The 18,242-nt window shown below is 41.7% G+C and overlaps 1 protein-coding gene across 2 annotated transcripts; it reads left to right on the top strand.

The window, feature by feature from the left end:
• Nucleotides 1-7,078: 7,078 nt before the first annotated feature.
• GREM1 (gremlin 1, DAN family BMP antagonist) lies at nucleotides 7,079-17,492 on the top strand. Of its 2 annotated transcripts, none has more exons than XM_090033497.1 (2): nucleotides 7,079-7,287; nucleotides 13,236-17,492. In XM_090033497.1, the coding sequence occupies exon 2, from the start codon at nucleotides 13,237-13,239 to the stop codon at nucleotides 13,786-13,788; it is 552 nt and encodes a 183-aa protein (XP_089889623.1). In that variant the 5' UTR covers nucleotides 7,079-7,287; nucleotide 13,236; the 3' UTR covers nucleotides 13,789-17,492. The 2 variants fall into 2 exon arrangements, with proteins under 2 accessions (XP_089889623.1, XP_089889624.1); XM_090033498.1 differs by lacking the exon at nucleotides 7,079-7,287 and adding an exon at nucleotides 7,308-7,977.
• The last annotated feature ends 750 nt before the right edge of the window (nucleotides 17,493-18,242 follow it).

Genomic DNA, 18,242 nt, shown 5'->3' with positions numbered 1-18,242 from the left:
AAAAAGGGAGGGGAGGTGCAAAAGTTCTGATTGTTTTTATCTTCTGAGGAACATCATCTGACTATGCTGTTTGTCTCCTGAGACTACCCAGAGAAGTGAACTAAGAGTCTTTAATGGAAGGAACGTAGTTGTAGAATGTTAAAAGGAAAGCTTTTTCTCCCTATAGCGTGTTAGTCATTTTTCTTACTTATAATTTAAGATAGAGAATCAAAAAGTTCTAGACAGTCCAATAATACAAGTAACTTTAAGATTCTTTGTACCTGTGAAGTTATGTTGTAACTAGTTCTTTATTCTTGAATAGCGATTTCCAGAAAAAACAGGCTAGAATAGGTTTGAATATCTAATTTTTAAATTGTCTTTTAAAGGAGAGATAGGATTCAGGGGGGAAAACAAATGTTCAGACTTTCTAAAGTATAAAGGGAGAGGGGGAGACAGTTTAATTTTATTTGAAGTATGTGGTTCACTTTTTAAGTGATTTGCTTAAGCCCAGATAGTCAGTCAGTAAGTGGCAGAGCCAGGACAAGGATGCAGCTTTCTTGACTTTCTATTACTTGTTTAACCACCACACCAACATCTACAGTGCTTGGAATGCCATTAAAAAAAGTAAGGAAAAACAACTGAGTTCTCTGCTACATGTTCATTAATGTGCTATAGTTACTGCACATTAAGTTTATCAATACACAGTCACTTGTGCTACAGTAGTGCCAGCACATGGGTTTTTAGTGATGCTTACTGTGCAGTAGCGTAATACTACTGTACAGTAGTGTACTAGCACAGTTTTTGTCCAGCACACTACTGCACAGTGTTATTAGGCTACTGTGCAGTTAGTGCATCCTGTAGACACACCCAGGCCTAAGAAACAAAATGGAACTTTTTCACTATTACAGGAAGAAAAGGATGAAGAAAGTAACTTTTGTCAGAAATGTATAAGTGCTATTTATTTGTATACTAATAGTGTTTGTTTAGCTATCCAAAATGTTCCTGCCAGCTTGTTATATGCAGTAGGAAGTGGAAACAGAGCCTTTCACTTTTGTAATGTAACTGGAAGCAGTATTTCACAGCTGTCATATCACTACTGTGAAATATGTAAGCAAACAACAAGTCAAGCTCCTTAGATAATATCTAGCTATGACTTCAGATTACAAAGGCATCTTTAGAAAATTGTATCTCAGTTAGATGAATAATTAGCTGAATTGTCTTTCCAAAGTGAAAAAAATCAAGATATTTTCTTTAAAAAATATCATAACCATTTTTACTTTTTATATTTTTAAAGATATTTTGATTTGCAATTTTTTTTAATTCAATCCACATTCACAAATATTTGTGGTAAACCCAACTGCATTTTTGGGCATGTAAAATATCTGACCCAAATCATTTGCCCAGATCTAGGTTGAAATCCTGACCTCTGATAAAACTGAGATGAGGCCAAAACTTCATTCCCTGAGTTCAGTGAGAATTTTCCTGAGTCAGAAATCTTGGTTTGAAACTAATTTTATAAGAAAGAACTTCATTCAAACACGAAGTGAGCTTAGCTTCTGCTTATTAGAGGTGCAGTATGAACTACATTTCTTAGGCTTAAATCTACAGACCTTATTTATTACATGAATAATCTTGCCTCCTGGAGGAAGTATACTGAAGTAAATAAGACTCACTGGAGAGTCTTCAGAAGCATGGATAACTCATATGAATGGGTGGGACCTTAGGCAGAAGAATATCTGACATCAATGCACACAGTACCTTTCTCCCAATTCCTATGCAAGACGTATTAGCATCGCAGTTGCTGATAGCAGAAATGGCAATTGAAAACATTTATTGCTTGGGTTTGTCCTGTTAGTCTTAGCTTTACAAAAGATACATCTTGAGCTCTGCAGGTCTTTTCTAGTGTTTTTCCTTTCTGGAAACATAACAGTCCTGTTTAATTTATTGGTTTCTATTCTCCTGTTTGTCAAACAGATACTGGTTTATGAACCATCCTACACGTTTTAAAGGGGTCCCTAACAGACTCTGCCTGTTGGATACAACCAGTGAAAATAAGCTTTGGATTAGTGTTTTATTTAGAAATTAATGTCTCAATATCCTAATTCAACATTATGTATCTAATTTATGATGGTGTTCTTCCTCTGCCACTTTAGAGGGTGTGTGTATTTCACGATGAATTATACTGCTAGGATTAACACTTCCTCTTCTCCATGGCAAAACTTGGTTTTTAGCTTGGCACAGCAAGGCTTCTTACACCTAGCCTACACTCAAATACCAAACATCCAAGCCATCCAAAACCAAACATCTAAGCCAACCAAGACTTGCTAAGGATTTCCTCTCCTTCACACTGGTTCTGAGGACTCCTTCTGAGACACTGCCATCTTACTCTTCATTAAGCTGTGGTGTGTACAGTATTGTATTCTCTCAGAGTGTTGTCAGGTGTCCTGGCAAGAAGATACTACTGTATACATATCATGCAAAACTCAGTGCTGGATGGGACATACTGGAGCCTTTGAAGTGCATGTGTATCTTTCATCATATCACAATAACTAGGCTGTGCCACCCTGCCCCAACTAACTTCACCATTCAACTCATGATCTATACTTATCACTGTGAAGGAGATTGCAGCACATGCTAATACATGCTGGAATTCAAATCTCTGGCATACAAAGCAAATACCTTGTGCTTATTCCTACTGATTATGACACCTCCACTTACTGAAGTGGCTATTGCAAGTTTCAGGACAAAGCTCAGGCTACGTTGCAGAGGCAGCATGTACTTTAACTTTTCATTTTCTGATGTTTCCAAAGTTTAAGTGTAACCACCCACCACATTCTCCAAGGGCACAGGGTACAACATTAACTGTGTTAACAAAGATTTGGGGCTTTTTTTATATATTCCCCTTGACTGCACGAGTAGCAATTTAAAATTATAATTTTTTTGCATGTCGCCAAAAGAAAGAAAGCATTCCTAGTGGCTGCCACACAGAGAGTACTGAAAACACTAGTTATTTTGTCATCAATGGCTGAATTTTATTTTATTGTTTTAGTTTTTCCTCTTTTAAATTAGTGCCAGATTCACAGCCCTGCAATCCTTTCTCTGCATAACAGAATGCACAGAGTACAGAGTGCAGCAGCTCAAGTTCACCACAGCCTTCCCAGTCTCTTGCCTTACTCCTGACCTGGACAGACGATGTCTCATTTGATTTCTGTTAGGACCAGATTCTTAGGTGATGCAGAGCAGTGGAGTTGCACTAAAATGACTATAGTGACTCCACTTACCCCAGGAAAAGCTATAGCCCTCATCAGCCTTTGGCTTTCCTGCAAAGGCTTTTAATAAAGCACCAAGTATCCTGGCAATGTAGGTACACTGGGTAGTGCTCAGAATTAGTAGTAGCAGACAGGAGCTGAGCCCAAGAACATTTTTCTTTGTTGGAGTTGAGTGCAGCTTTGCTCCTAAAATTAAAACAATTCTTACTGTTAAACAAAGGGACAACTTACACAATGACTAAAGGAATGTAATATAAGCATTAAGAAAAACAACTATAAAGCAGCAAAAAGGATAGATAATTCAAGAGTTGAATCATATCAGGCTTGTAATGCACTTCCTTGCTATACTGTATGCTGTCCTGACTTCTGAACTCTTCAGCTCCGTGTGCTACTAAAATATGCAAGCCCCTCACCAGGCCTCTGTCTATGCTAAACAGTTTTACAAATCATTCCCACTGGTGTTCTAGTACCATTTAGCTGGATGGTGGTAGCATTAATGGGATCTCAAGCGTGGGCAAGATTCTGAGAGTTTGGGTTTTTTTTAATCTCTGTGCCAATTTAACTTTCCTTTGTAAAAAACAGTGGAACCTGCCAGAGCCTTATCTTTCCTGTGGCTCACATCAGCCACAATTATGGGAATTTGTTTGCTAAGATTCTGGGTAGCCAAGGTCTGAATTTACGATGTTAAAAGGACAGCTAGGGAAAAGAAAGGAAAAGACCTGTTAAGCATTTTTTTTTCATTTTGAAGAAAAATACACATTTTTTTTGGCATCTAGGACACTTTTATAACAAATCAGCCAAATGAGGTAAGAATTACTTACTTTTTGTCCCTAACAGAACCTGACAATTGTCTTTCTAGGCCTTTTCATGCATGTGCAACTCTTTGGCCTGATGGAAAAGTTGGACTGATGAAAAGGGGGGTTGAGAAGTTGGTCAACAAAAGATCATATGTGTGTTAAGAATGCTTAAAGTTGGAATATAACCACTGTACCTGCCTTTTGCTTGCTTTAGTTCAGGTCCAAATTTTCTTCACAGTACTTAGTGGAATGAAGGCAATAAGGCACTGATGCTGCTTTGCTGCTTGCTATGTAACTGATGCCTCAAGCATCACTTCGAAAGGTGACATTCAGATGTGTGCAATATGATCCCAGAATCCAGGTGACAACATAGCAAAGGTGGCAAGCAAAGAATGCTTGAGTGGAGTCCTCAAAAGTGGAACAGCAAGCAGCTCAAAGCATCAGATGTGGAAGGCTGCAATAACAGAAAACAGTGGAAGGGTCAGAGCTTTCTTTGAATATGGTATCACGTTTAGTGGCTGCACTCAACCTATGCACTAGTAAGGTGTGGAAGATACTTAGCAAGCATTACACAGGCTCTACAGTCATAATCTGGGCACTAAGGCAGTTAATCTGAGGGAGACAAAGGTGAACCCTTTCCTAGGCATGTAGACACAACAACTTTGTCATCGTAACAAGAAAAAAGAATGTAACGTTTCCTAACTCGCCAAGATATGACTTGTGACTTTCTGCCTGACTTTCTCAAGGAAAGGACACTGGATCCTTGTAAAATGTAGATCTATGTGCTTTGTGGAAAAAGCATAAAAAAATAGAAAGCTTCCCTACACCTGTATTTCTTTTCCCCATGGAAATTTAGCTGTGAACGTAGGTAGTCACAGCGTGTCAACAAATCTCTCTTCCTATGTTGTGTGTATTTTAAGTTCCATAGCTAGCTTGGCCAAGAGCACTGGATTCTAGATTTTTCTCTGCCACGGAGTTCCAGGGAGATGCCAGACAGGCCATCTAGTACACCACGCTTTTCATAAGCAGTCACTAATTGTGTGAGCCACATTTTCTGACCTGAAACTTTAATGCCTGATTTGCAGAAGTGAGCCTCCTCACTTAGCAGCATTTAAAACAGGTGAAGAGCTATCTAATGCTAAATACTCTGAAAAATCAGCTCTGGCACTCTACGAGTGGGTGCTTTTGATCATAAAACTTTCTGTGGCTCTCCTCTCCATCTGTAAAAGGGGGTGAAGAATACCCACTCACTTCCAAAGGATGCTGTATAGATAAATTCATTAACTTTCTGAAGCTTGAGTGAATACAACAGAGAAGAGATGGAGAGGAGAGCCACAGAAGCAAATAAATGCTTCTATCTTCAGAGCAGGATTTGAACATTGTGCAATAAGGCCTGCCCAATGAGGAAAAACCAAAATTTGGACTAGCTAGGGTACTGTCCTTCCTGTGTATAGATTGTGGCAGGCATCCTAGGGAAAGGTAATCATGTCATTAAAGGCCATATCATAGCTGGTATGCGCAAAACAACTTTATTTCTGCCTTTCTGTGACTTTGGAGTGTTCAACTTTGTGACTTCAATAGTTTTAACAGTTTGTGTATAGCATAATATACAGACATAGACAGAGAGTAGAAAGAGAAATATGGGCTCGATACAATGACCACTGAAGTTGATAGGAATTTTCCTTGGACTCCATTCAGGTTTGGATCAGGCCCTTTGTAATCTTGAGTGTTAGGGAGAAGTTTCTTGTTATTTGCCAGCACATTTGGATTCCAGCAGGAAGGGCTTTGTAAGTACAGACCCAGAGGTTATGTTTTTACCCATCTCTGGAAGCAGCAGCTGTCTCAAAAGCTTCTCTGTTTAATTAGGGGGCCAAAAGGTCAGCTGGCAGTTTAGAGACTGCTCTTATTCTTAATGAATCTTCTCCCCCAGCAGCTTCACACCCCTTGCTATTAAGCAGTCCTAGGAAGAGAAAGGAGAATAATTGCTATGAAAGATCTGAACATTTAGAGGCTGCAGGTAAGTTATAAATAGTGACTGATTAGAGTGACAAGATTAGTGTTCACCTCACCCACCTCCACCCTGTCTCTCTCACACCTGTGGGCAGGCAGGCAGGCAGACACTATCTTTTTGATTATTTGGATTGAGGCACTGCCTCTCTCTCTGGAGTTCTCATTTTAGATCCTTATTAGACACCAAGGTGACTGAATACATGGGGGACAAGTTGCTCTCAAGCAGAGCTGGGATCTTCCTCATTCAGCCTTGCATGGTCTCAGACCTGTCTTGGCTACAGAAACAAAACTCATCTGGCTTGTTCGCCTGATTCCTCACGGCAGCCTTGGCCTTTTTCCTGCGGGTTAGAGCGTAGGAGAGAGACGGCTTATTTGGGAGTCCATTTTTATGCTGGAGAATTGCGAACCGAAACCTTCCCTTTGAGCCTCCCTGGATTACGCTGCCGACGCAGCACATTGCCCCCGGCTTTTCAGAAGCACTAGAAAGGGGCCAGTTTGCTTTCCCTAAGTCTCCCCTGCTGCTCTCCTCTGCCCTGCACAGCTGCAACATCTGGGGAAGGCAGAAGCCAGTGCCTACCTCCAGAGCGCCCTGGCCAGCAGGCACGAGGAGTGGCTAGCTCGGGAGGCCTTTCCTTGAGCAAGGTCTTAATGCGAGTGGCCTGCAGCACCCCGCGTCACAGCCCCGCTGCCAGCAGTCCCAAGCTCCAGCTGCGCAGGGATGGGGCACGAGCTGCTCTGGGACTAGCGGAGAGTTCATGTGGGCAAAGGCTGTCCGGGCAGGCGGCGGCCCGAGGGGGGAGAGGAGCATCCCGCAGTCCTCGGCTCGCCTCCTTTAATGGGGGTGGCAAATGCGATTTTCTGTGCATTCCTCGGGGGTGACCTTTCGCACCGAGCCTGCTGAGAGAGGAAAGGGGCCGAGTGGGTCCTGCGGGAGCCGCCTGCGAGCTTTCCCTGGTGGAAGTCGCTGGAAGTGTTAAAGGGGGCGGATAACGCGGGCTTCGGCGGCTCCTGGCCAATGATGTGGAGGGGCTCGGAGCGCCGCTCTCAGCTGGCAGACATTTAAATGGGAGACAGCTCGGCGCTGCTGCAATTTGGAGGCAGGATCCGAGACTCCCTCTATATGGACTCGCTGGCAGCCCCAGGCTCCCAGCCCCGCGCAGCGCCCGGCCGCCCAGCCCTGTGACCGCGCCCAGCACCGCCGAGACCGGCCGGGACACGCAGGCGCCCTGCAGGTGAGCGGCCGCTGGGCTGGCGCGGGCGAGCTCCCAGTCCCGGCGGCGCCTGGACGTGTTGCTCCTCGGCTCCAGCCCCGTGCCCGGCCCTCGGGGTGGCGCGGGGCAAGACGCGCCTGCAGGGCAGCGGGACCTGTGCGGGGCCCGGACCTCCCGCGCCGCTGCGGGCGGGCACGGCGCTCGGGCTCTGGGCAGCCGCTTCCCCCGCGCCGCCGGCTCTGCCCCTCGCGTCCGCCGGGATCCTCGGGGCCTTTGCGGCTCTGGCTTGACATGAGGAGCTGCCCCGGTACCAGGCACCTGCCCAGCCCTGCCCCGCCCCGCCCCGCTCGCCATGGCCCCGCTTCACTGGACCGGCGGCCTCGCCCCCCGCAGGTCCCGCTCGGGCGCTCTGCCGGGGGCTTCTCGCCCATGAGGCAGGTCCCTGGCGGGAACCGCACCCCGCAGCTGCGGGCCGGACACGCGAGGCAGCGGCCGTGGCCGCCCGCCCTGGGGGAGCCCTGCGGGCCGGCACGGGGCTCAAGTGGGGCGCGGCGGCGAAGCCAAGAGCATCCCTTCAAGCTGGGCATCTGCGAGCGCCTCTCTTCAGCCACAGCACCCCCAGGACACTGCAAACACCGCCCTCCCCCCGCCCCGAGAAGCTGTTCTTTCCTCCTTCTTTTTCTGCCAGCGAGATGGATACACTTATGCTGAGTGAGTCTTATGTGCTTAGCCTTGCTGCGTGCCAGGTAGAAAAGGTAGGGGGAATTTAACAGACGACCACTCAGTGGTACCAAAGAGTAAACATCTTAAATCTATATATTAAGATGTATTTATATATCCTTTCAGATTAAGTGACCTTTAATTGCTGTCTGTCTGTCTGTGCCAGGCTTATTAGTTATGTTTTGAAAGGCACTGGGTGACTTCTGGGTTTCCAGTGGCCCTGAATCTTTATCCCCAGATGCCTTTGGCTGTCACAAGTTGATAGATACTCAGAACTATCGAGGAGCCATTTCTGGCTTTTCCTTCAACCTCTTTTTTTTGGGTTTCTGAGAAGGAACCAAAGCACACATAGCCGTTGCTTGGACCCATGGCCAGAACCTTCTGTTTCTTCCTAAAACTCAGGGAGTAGCTATGCCAAGCTATTTGCTTTTTACTGTGCTGTGCAAGTCACAATCCCAAATAGTTTTCCACAGCGCTACCCTTCTGAATATACATTACCATCCACTAGAACAAAATTCTACCAGTACTTCCCACGAATGTGTGGCCAAATCCCTTTGGCCTCACTTCCAGAAAATCTGTTGAAATCAGTGTGACAACTCTCTTGGGAGAAGCCACATTGACTAGCAGAAGACCAAATTCATGCTTTTTTCAGAAGAGTGAAATTTTCAAAAGCAGTTTAACCGGAAGTGTCTCTCTCACTCTCTGGTTCTATTACAGTTGCTGCTAGAAAAGTAGGTTGACGTTCTGTGAAGCTGTTTTCCAAAAAATAAAATCAAAAAAGAACTTGCCTGAAATGTTATTGTGTCTGCTGTACAGGTGCTGGTTATTGTGTCTGTTATATAGGTGCTGGTTTTATATTCTGACCACAGTAAATATTATGTCTCCTTATCTCCATGGAAGATTGCCCCTTCCCTGGCTTTTCTGAGTTTGGTACTTAAACTGTGGATCATTGACAATTATGCAGGAATATTACTATATATGATAAAATCCTCTCAAATAGTGAAACCGGTATAAGCTTCCTTCATTTGCATAACAGACAAGAAGTTGTGATCTGATTCATTAGCTATTAGATGAGAACCATTTGGTAAGTCTAAATCGCATCTTCTGTGAATAATTTTTTGTGATCTCTCTGTAAATGCCTAAGCCCACAATTAGCTATAGTATTTTCTTGTTAGATACACTCAGCGGCTAAAATTTCAGGCCTCTTCAGGTCAATAAGAATTTTGCCACTGGAACAAGAATTTCACATATGATTTTTAAGCAAGCTGCATTGCTCTATTTTAGTACTTTTCACAAGTTCACAATGGAAACAAAAGTACCTTGAAAAATTGATTGCTTGAGATCTTCAAGCTGTAGTCAGAAACATGTAAACTAAAAATCTTACAGTTATACTTTATACAGTAAAATAGAGGAATTATAGATTATTTCTAGAGAACTGATGCTTTTTCGCTCATCTGTGAAGCTCCTTGAACTGTTGTGGCAGATTTAGCTGTAGAAAGTCTAAAGCACCATATATATGCAAAAGATTAATATTAGAACTCAATCCTGCTTCTGTGAAAAACAATGAGAGAAACTTTCTTGGATTTAAGATTTTCAGTTGACTCTGTATTTGAGTTGTGGCAGGTACACAAAGAAGGAATTGATCTTCAAATATTTTGTTACATTATCTTAATATATAGTGTAGGGCTGATATTAGGAAGCTGGAGTGAACTTTTTTTTTTTTTTGGTAGTAGTCCTCAATTTGCTAAGGAGATTTTGCAGTTCAATTATTTGTTTGTGCCAGTGTTTCTGCAATAGCTTGAGTGCTGTTTAACTTTCTCCTAAAAATGTTGCAGAAATTTGACTAAAATTTCACGGCCCAATTCTGCATAGCTCATTTTCACACCTCCTGGTGCATAACTCACGTGCACAGCTTCAGTAGACTTATGCAGCCCCCTTATTTAAAAAAAGATTTTTTGAGCAAATGTCAATTATGAAATAATCAATTTAGCTTCTTCATTTTACACACTCTTACCCATTCCAACTTGCTGCAAGAGTAGAATTTAGGAACTGGATAAAAAAAAACATTCAGTGAAACCTTGGTTCATGGAACATTAAAAGGTTCTGGTCTAAACATGGGATCATGTGGAAGAATAATCCTTCTTCACATGGCTGCATTTTATTGGGTCCAGGTCCTATGCAGAGTGTACATACTGCACTTAAGATGCTCTCTCTATCAAGCAAGTGGATAGGACAAAGAGTGACTAGAGAGCTAGGTCTGCATTTTTGTGTGTGCTGGCAGTCAGAGCTTGTCTGGTGGATGGATGGAAATGAGCTGCACTTACAGTGTTGATCACAACCTAAGAAAGTCTGATCTGGCAAAAAATTACTACCGAACGCAGACCCCATATCAGGTCAGCACTTATATTACCTTACATTGAGCACTAGTTTGAGTGCTTTTCTGAATTGAGATGCTTTCCTGATTCCAGATCATAGCATCCACAAGTGTGGAACAATCCCACTGAAGTAACTGACTACACGTGGTAGCAAATATTTGCAGGATTTGGCCCCGCAGGACAAACTGGAATTGTCATTAACAGGGTCTTAAAGAAATATGGTGAAGTATAAATGACAGATTTTAAATATAAATATGATACTCTGGGTCTATTCCAGCACTAAAATTAATGGAAGTACGTAGTACTAAGCAAATACCCATAGTTTCCTGGTGCTGCTTAGGAACTAGTCTTTTTTTTTTTTTGTCTTTTTTTTCTTTCTTCTATTGCAGGCAATGCCTTGGTTTTTGTTAAGGCTCTGGCACCATGTTGAGTAAATATCATGCACATTAAATGTTTTCTAAATACAGTGTGGGTATACAGTCACCCAAGAGATGGGAGTAAACTTGGATGGAGTCATTCTGGTCTCCTGAGAAAATGAGTTGTTTCAGTTTTCAAAAAGTATTTTAAAGACAAAACTTGTTTAAATAACATTAAGGTTGTAATAGAAACTGAAGAAAGCCAAGAAATGTGAAGTCCAAACTAACACTTGAAATTAGGCATGGTTAGCCTTCAATTAGAATTCCCAACTTTTTTCTTGGTTTGTGTCGGAGCCTTAAACTTGAATGTTCTAAACAGAATATTTAATATTATAGTTAAATATAGAAAATAGCCCTTCCACATTTTCCTTAGGATCCAGTAATAATGTTATTTGGTAGTATATCTGTCCATTTATGTACAAATCTCCTTTCAAATACAAGCACAGACTGAAACATAAACCTCAATGAATATACTTCTTCATTGTGCCTATCTGAAATTCATTGTACACTAACACTTGAAATAAAATAATAGGATTATTTAACCAAACAAGTTTAAATAAATTCAGACTTTCTATGGCACTTTCCCAAACAAAATCAGTGATTCCCAGTCCCTTTGTTCCTTGAGCAGGGTGGCTTGTGAACATTAAAACAAATGCTTTCCACGTGTTTGAAAAGTTCCAGTAACTAGGAAACTAATACACGTATTTTCTGGCAGTGATATTCAGCCTTTACCTTTTCACGGCTGTCAAGATAACCCTTATAATGTAGGCGTGTGTTCGGTTTTTTGTTTGACCTACTTTGGCTTCAGGCAGGGCAAGTAGAATGAACATCACAGGGGTGTACCCTCTCTTGCTGTCTAATAACATGAACAGGACTTTGTGTTTCTAATACTAATCTGTTCTTTATTAAGAAAACTATTTACAGAGATGTTACCAGTCCAGCCATATGCAAACAGAATGGCTTCCTGTTGCAGCTTCCAAAGTCGTCTTCTCTGTAACCTGTGCTCTCCTCTCCAAGTTCCAGCATCTTTCTTCTTTTTAGCAATTTTTATGCTTGTGTCTTTTGTGGAAGCATTTTCTGACTTCTCATGGCCTCTTTCAAACTCTTCTGTCCTGCAACTCAAACAAGTCCCAGGGTGTTGGCACATCCTTCAATTCCTGATCTAAGCTTGTGGATCCTTGGAAGATGAGAGAGAGCTGCTGAATTTCTTTTTATGGGTGGATGGCGAAATGGATCTAGTTCAAGTAAGGTCTAGTGTCCACGTCTGATCCACCTGCTTGGAAAAATTAGATAAAGTACACCTTTAGGACTGATGTAAATGATGGAAGACGTAACAGTCTTCATTTATAAGAGTGCCACATCATATTAAATATACTGACTAAAATTTAGAGGTGTATAGACTTTTTTACTATTGTATAAAGGAGTTTCTTTGTATAACATGCCAAGAAGCCAGAAGAACCTGGAAGAAAGTACACTTTGAGAGAGATTGCCCTATTTTTTTTTTTTAATTTGGTTGCATTAGCTGCCTTTCATGGTATGCAGGTTTCTACCTTGACTCTGTTGCACTGAGCCTCAGTTGGCCAAATGTAGAGATGCTGTGTACTGGAGTCTGGGTTGGTACAAGCGCCTTTCTACTGTAAAGTAACCCCATCAGTGTCAAAATTATATAGGAAAATCAGGCTCCTTAATTAGTATAATGTGCCTGGGGAAAGGGAGTGGAGAAAGATGTATGCAACTGAAAATTAGACTCCTTGCAAATTAGACTTAGGCTGTGTACACAAATACAAATAACCTGAGAGAACCTTCTCCCAGGTTTGTTCTCATGGTAGAAAAACTTTTGCAGAGCCACATGTATAGACATTCAAATGCTGAGGCCCTGAAGAGTGGAGAGCTTGCAGTGTTGACACTGTACAGCTGGTGGGGGAGGAGGGAAGGCCTGTGCGCACATTTTGCAGATTCCCTTAGGGTGCCTTGCAACAGATGACAGCAGTGCATAGGGCATCCCCTGTTGGCTAATCCAGACAGACCATGGTGAGCCTGTGTTGTCAGCCTCTACAGACATTCACTTTCCCAGCAAAAACTCTCCTAGAAATAATTTCATCCCAACTGTACTCAGGTTGTTTTTCTCCTGGACTGGCCATTTTTACTCTGAGGAAAAAAGTTTGAACATCTGTACACTCATGGTTTCTTCTGGGAGAGCAGTGACTCTCCCAGGAGAAATTGAAAGTCTGTACAAGGCCTTATTTAGTTTTGCCTGTGAATTCAGGCCATTATGTGGAGTTGTACAGACCTGTAAAATATAAGTCCAAAGTATGTCTCCAGCTGTGAACAACTGGGAAGATGACTTCTTTGGTATACTTTTTCCTTAGAACAGAAAACATATTGTATTCTTTATTTCTATAGATTTTGTATGAAATCTACAAGTTATGTTGTATTTTCTCATCCCTTTTCTATATAGGATGGGCCGAACAGTATATGCTGTTGGTGCTCTTCTTCTGCTTGGACTTCTGTTACCCACAGGAGAGGGAAGAAAGAGGAACCGTGGATCTCAAGGTGCTATCCCTCCTCCTGACAAGGATCAGCCCAATGATTCAGAGCAAACACAGACACAGCAGCAATCAGGTTCTAGGAACCGAGATCGGGGAAAGGGCACATCAATGCCAGCTGAAGAGGTGCTGGAGTCTAGTCAGGAGGCATTACATGTCACTGAGCGAAAATACCTAAAGCGGGATTGGTGTAAAACTCAACCCCTCAAACAAACTATCCATGAAGAAGGCTGCAACAGTCGTACCATTATCAACAGATTCTGCTATGGTCAATGCAATTCTTTCTACATCCCAAGGCATGTCCACAAAGAGGAAGGTTCTTTCCAATCCTGTTCCTTCTGCAAGCCTAAGAAATTCACCGCTATGACCGTTACACTCAATTGTCCTGAACTTCAGCCCCCTAGAAAGAAGAAAAGGATCACACGCGTCAAAGAGTGTCGGTGTATATCTATAGATTTGGACTAGACTGAGTTAACTATTTCACCTGTGACACTAGGCTTAGGCAGCCGGTGCCAGTTTAAGAGTGAGTGGCATAACTACCGTATCTTCTGGGGTGGACTCAATAGAAAGGAACCATAGTGAATCACTTAAAACATGGTTTAGGGGAGGGAAGAAATGGGAGGGGGGAGGAAAAGGGTTTGTGAATGTGTGAGAGAGGGGTAAAGAGAGTAAGTGAGACTATACAAAAGAATATGAATGTTTGCATTTTAATTGAGGTGTGAAATACCACTTAAAAACTTACAAATCCAGAGGTTCAATATTACACACATGCATTAGGATTCTTAGTAGCATTGACACTCTCCCTGTTCAATGGGAAAAGTGCAGCTGTGGCTTTTGCAAATGCTTCACTGGACACTGCATTATTTACCTTCTCTATATTAAAAGAAGTATCACATTGGGGGAAATAAGATCCCAAGTATGAGTTTTTATTCCTAAAGAATATAAAAATAGAATGTTAAAAGGGGTGCAGCCTGTGGTAAAACCTGACTGAAAATAACAGTTGTACTAATTCTATCTGCATCTTCTGTTAAGGAAAAAAACAAGTGGTTTTGACAGAATGAGTGGGTAAGTAGACCGGAAGATGACATAGACAGTGAGAAAACACAGTTACAGAGAGCTAGAAAGAACTAGGCTAAGAATTAGTAGGTGCAAGGAAAAAAAGAAGAGAAAGGGAAGTGACAGAACTTAAGAGAAAGATAAAGGGAAAAGAAACACTTTTCTTCTGCTACATTTTGCTTTAATTTATAGGTATTTCCATGTGTACATGTAAAATAAAGAGAAATTATAAACGGGGCTATAAAACACTTCTGAATGCCAATGACATTCTAAATCAATCCTGATCCACTCTTATGTCTCTAGACTCTCTTGATTTATTTATGGTCTTATACTTCAGATAACAGTTCTTTATATATATATATATATATATATATATATATATATATATATATATATATTTATGTATGTGTCTGTAATGTGCTAGTAATGTACATCTCTCTCTATAAAAAGTATCTAGTTACATACATGGGTATTTACACATCTACACACACTGAGGGCTTCTATTGTGTGTATCTGCACTCTCGCACACAGAGAAAATGTACATATCACAAAAATCGCAGTAGACAGCACCAGGTCCAAAATGGCAGTAATTTAGCACATAAAAAGCAAAGCAAAAATTAAAACAAGCATCATGTGACTGAAAATGCAATAACCACACAAGAGACAAAAGAAATGACATCCATGACTAGTAAACATTGCATTGTTATTGTTATTTTAGCTCTGCCACAGGCATGCAGTTTGTTGAAAAAGAGCTGCAGAGCCTTGCCAGCAGTAATCCTCTTTTTATATCCTTTACCACAGACTTGCATTTAAACAGAATTTGGACTAAGTAAAGAGAATTTCCTAACAATTAAGGGCTAAATGCTCCCCTCCTGTGGAAAAAGCCATAAGGGTGGACCCAGTAACTCTTAAAACTCCACAGGTTCCACCTGTAGAGGTTATCACTGCTTTTTTCCCTTAGGGAAAGAAGTTCAGGACAGGCCAGGGGATGTAGAACCCAACTCTGCAGTGGCTGCCTGGGGCAGTTGCCACAGCCAGGAGCAGCAGCAATTTCTGGTTCCCACAACTGCCATCATGATCATGCGGCAACTGTTTTATTTCTGCACCCTCCACAGTCAGTTGATGCCTGGGGCAGCTACCTGGGTTGCCCTGCCCTAGTTGCACCACTGCCCTCAGGAGTTCAAAAATGTCTTGCAATATTATCCACACTGCTCCCAGGACAGTTGTAGAAATAGATAGTTCCTCTACACTGCTGCTTTAACTCCTGGCTCATTCTGGAGTGCTTATTTGTGTTTCATTCTGGAGCGCTTATTTGTGTTGGTTAGGCAGGTTGTGTTGGTTAGCATACCAAATTACATGCCTGCCTTTTGGCTTTTGGATGGAAAACAAAGAGCATACCTCAGTTGTGATCTAACATCAGTTAAAGGTCAAGTCCTGTTCCCTCTGACTTCACTGGGTCAGGATTAGACCCTAAAATAGGATTAATTTCAGGATCAGTGAGCGTGTCTACACATTCTTTAATGCACTTTTGCTAATGAGTGTTACATTTAGTACCTCCAGTGTAAGGTACTAGAAAAAAGGCACTTTAGCCTATTTTAATGCACATTAGCGAAAGCACACCATTTTTGTGGTGATTTAATATGAATTAAGATGTGCTTTAATGTGCATTAGCCTATGTGTACATGCATCCAGTCCCTCCATTTGGATATTGCTGGTACATCACTAATATGAGCGAGAAGTTAAACACAAGAGGTTTCTATAGTAGGGCATTGATTACTCTGAGGATACAGTCTGTGATTTGGCTGTCTTTCCTCCTAGAATCACAGAAAATGTACACTTGGGTCACAGTTGGCCAATATGTGTGTAACTGCTTCTTCGTTCCTAGTGCCTCATAACAGAGGAGAGTCTGAGCCCTAACGTCACAGTGATCCACAGTCCAATGACCCCAAATGTATTTCTATCCAGCTGAACCATAAAAAAGACAATTCTGTTATTAATATTGATATTTTTTTCCAAAAGGGAAAATGCATAGTGGCATATCATACTATGTGCAGTCATTTTATGTAAAAGCCACAGCTGTTACGCAATGCTTCACACAATTATGGGTCATACATATCCTACATTTCTGCATTCAATAGTTTTTTACTGTAAGATCCACAACAAGGTCTCCATCTGTAACAGTAAGAGATTGCAATTCATTGATTCATATTATTGAAATATACAAATTGCATCTGGCATCCTCCTACTTAGAAGTTCTGACACATTTCTTCATGGATTTTAAAAACTAAAATCTGGAATTACAGGGGGTAAATTTCCACTGTGTGGAATGTGAATAGTTAAACAGAAAGTTATGGATATTTAATGTTATTATTAATACAAAGCCTTTTTCATTGATATAAGGGGGTTGTTTTCCTTTAAATGAGTTTTTCTGAGTTGGTTTTATAGGTGAAAAAGAAAAGCCAATCTGAAACCTTGCTGAAGTTTTATACAAGTTATTGTTTCTGTTCAGTGAACAGACATTCAGCTAAGTGTGAAATCCTGACCTACAATGAAGTCAATGACATAAGTTCTATTGACCTCTATAAAGCCAAGATTTCACCACAAGCTGTTCAATCCCTACACTCTGTGGAGAGCAAACAGATATTTTGGGCTCTTTTATTTAACATTTTTGTAGAAGTTAACACGTTCTGCAGCAAAATTTGTCAAGAATTTAAAATGTACATAATGGAACAGTGAGTTATCTATGCTTAAATCACAAAGGAACCCCCATAGACAAGAAAGAAAAATGTAAATTTTATACAAAGAACTTTTATGAATTGCTAGTTATTGATTGAAAGTCAAAAGTTCTGCTGACTTCTAATTATACCAAATATTTAATATCAGCCACAATATGTATTTAAATGCCTGCTTTACTCTAAAAACCATGGACTATATAACCTAAGGCTGCAGTATTTCATGCTCTATATCACAAAGCAAAACTTAGTTTAAAAATGAAGTTCTAATTACTTTCTAATTACTTTATAACTGAACAGAATTGAAGGGGTTTTTTTTCTTCCTGGTATTTTGTATGTCATTTTAATTGCTAGTAACAAATAAATAAAACATCTTCTCCAGTCCATGTCTATTGTTTTATTTTCTCCCCCTTTCCTAAGTTTCCAACTCTTTCTGGATTTATTGTACTTTACCCTGTCTTCTGTGGTTCCTTCTAATAAGAATGCTTAAATTATGATAATGAGACACAGAGACAAGCAATGGCACCATCATTTACCACAGCTACTTCAATAAAGTCTTTAAATGAGATTTGTCACTCCCCCCTGCCCTTCCACAATTAATAGAAGGAAAAATCTCAAGTTTTATTTACATTTTTCCTGTGTAAATGCTATAATGGCAGTTTGAAAAAATAAATCAGTGGTGCTCCAGGGAGCCAGATGGGCAGTGCCCAGGCTGCCTGCAGTCTGGATCCGGCTGATGGTCCCGATCCCTTATGGGGTGGTCATAACAGGGCCCCATCCAGGAGAGGGTAGCAGGGGGCACCCAGCTCCTACCTGGCCATATGGGGAGGGGGTGTGGCCCAACCCCAACCTGGCACCATGGGGAGTTGGAGGCTTGACCCAACCCTGTGGGGGGAGGGAAGGGGGATGGGGTCTTGAGCTGATCCCAAGTTGGCCCCATAGGGGAAAGGGGACATGGCCTAGCCCCATGCAGCTTTGCAGGGGTGGGGGAATGGGATGTGACCTACCTGGTCCCAAGCTGTTGGGCAGGGTTTGGGAATTTTGGCATCAGGGGAGAATGGCCATATTTACTGCCACCACTCCCCTGCTGCCAAATTTCCTAATCCAGGGAGAACCCCACCCCAGATACCT

Source organism: Crocodylus siamensis, chromosome 2, assembly GCF_052110815.1.
Source record: "Crocodylus siamensis isolate JL-2025a chromosome 2, ASM5211081v1, whole genome shotgun sequence".
Taxonomy (NCBI): Eukaryota; Metazoa; Chordata; order Crocodylia; family Crocodylidae; genus Crocodylus; species Crocodylus siamensis.
The sequence above is the reverse complement of the archived record's forward strand: the minus strand, read 5'-3'. Positions and strand labels throughout refer to the sequence as shown.

Coding starts and splice junctions, on each gene's coding strand:
- GREM1 (XM_090033497.1), top strand. CDS start 13,237: ATGGGCCGAACAGTATATGCTGTTGGTGCTCTTCTTCTGCTTGGACTT.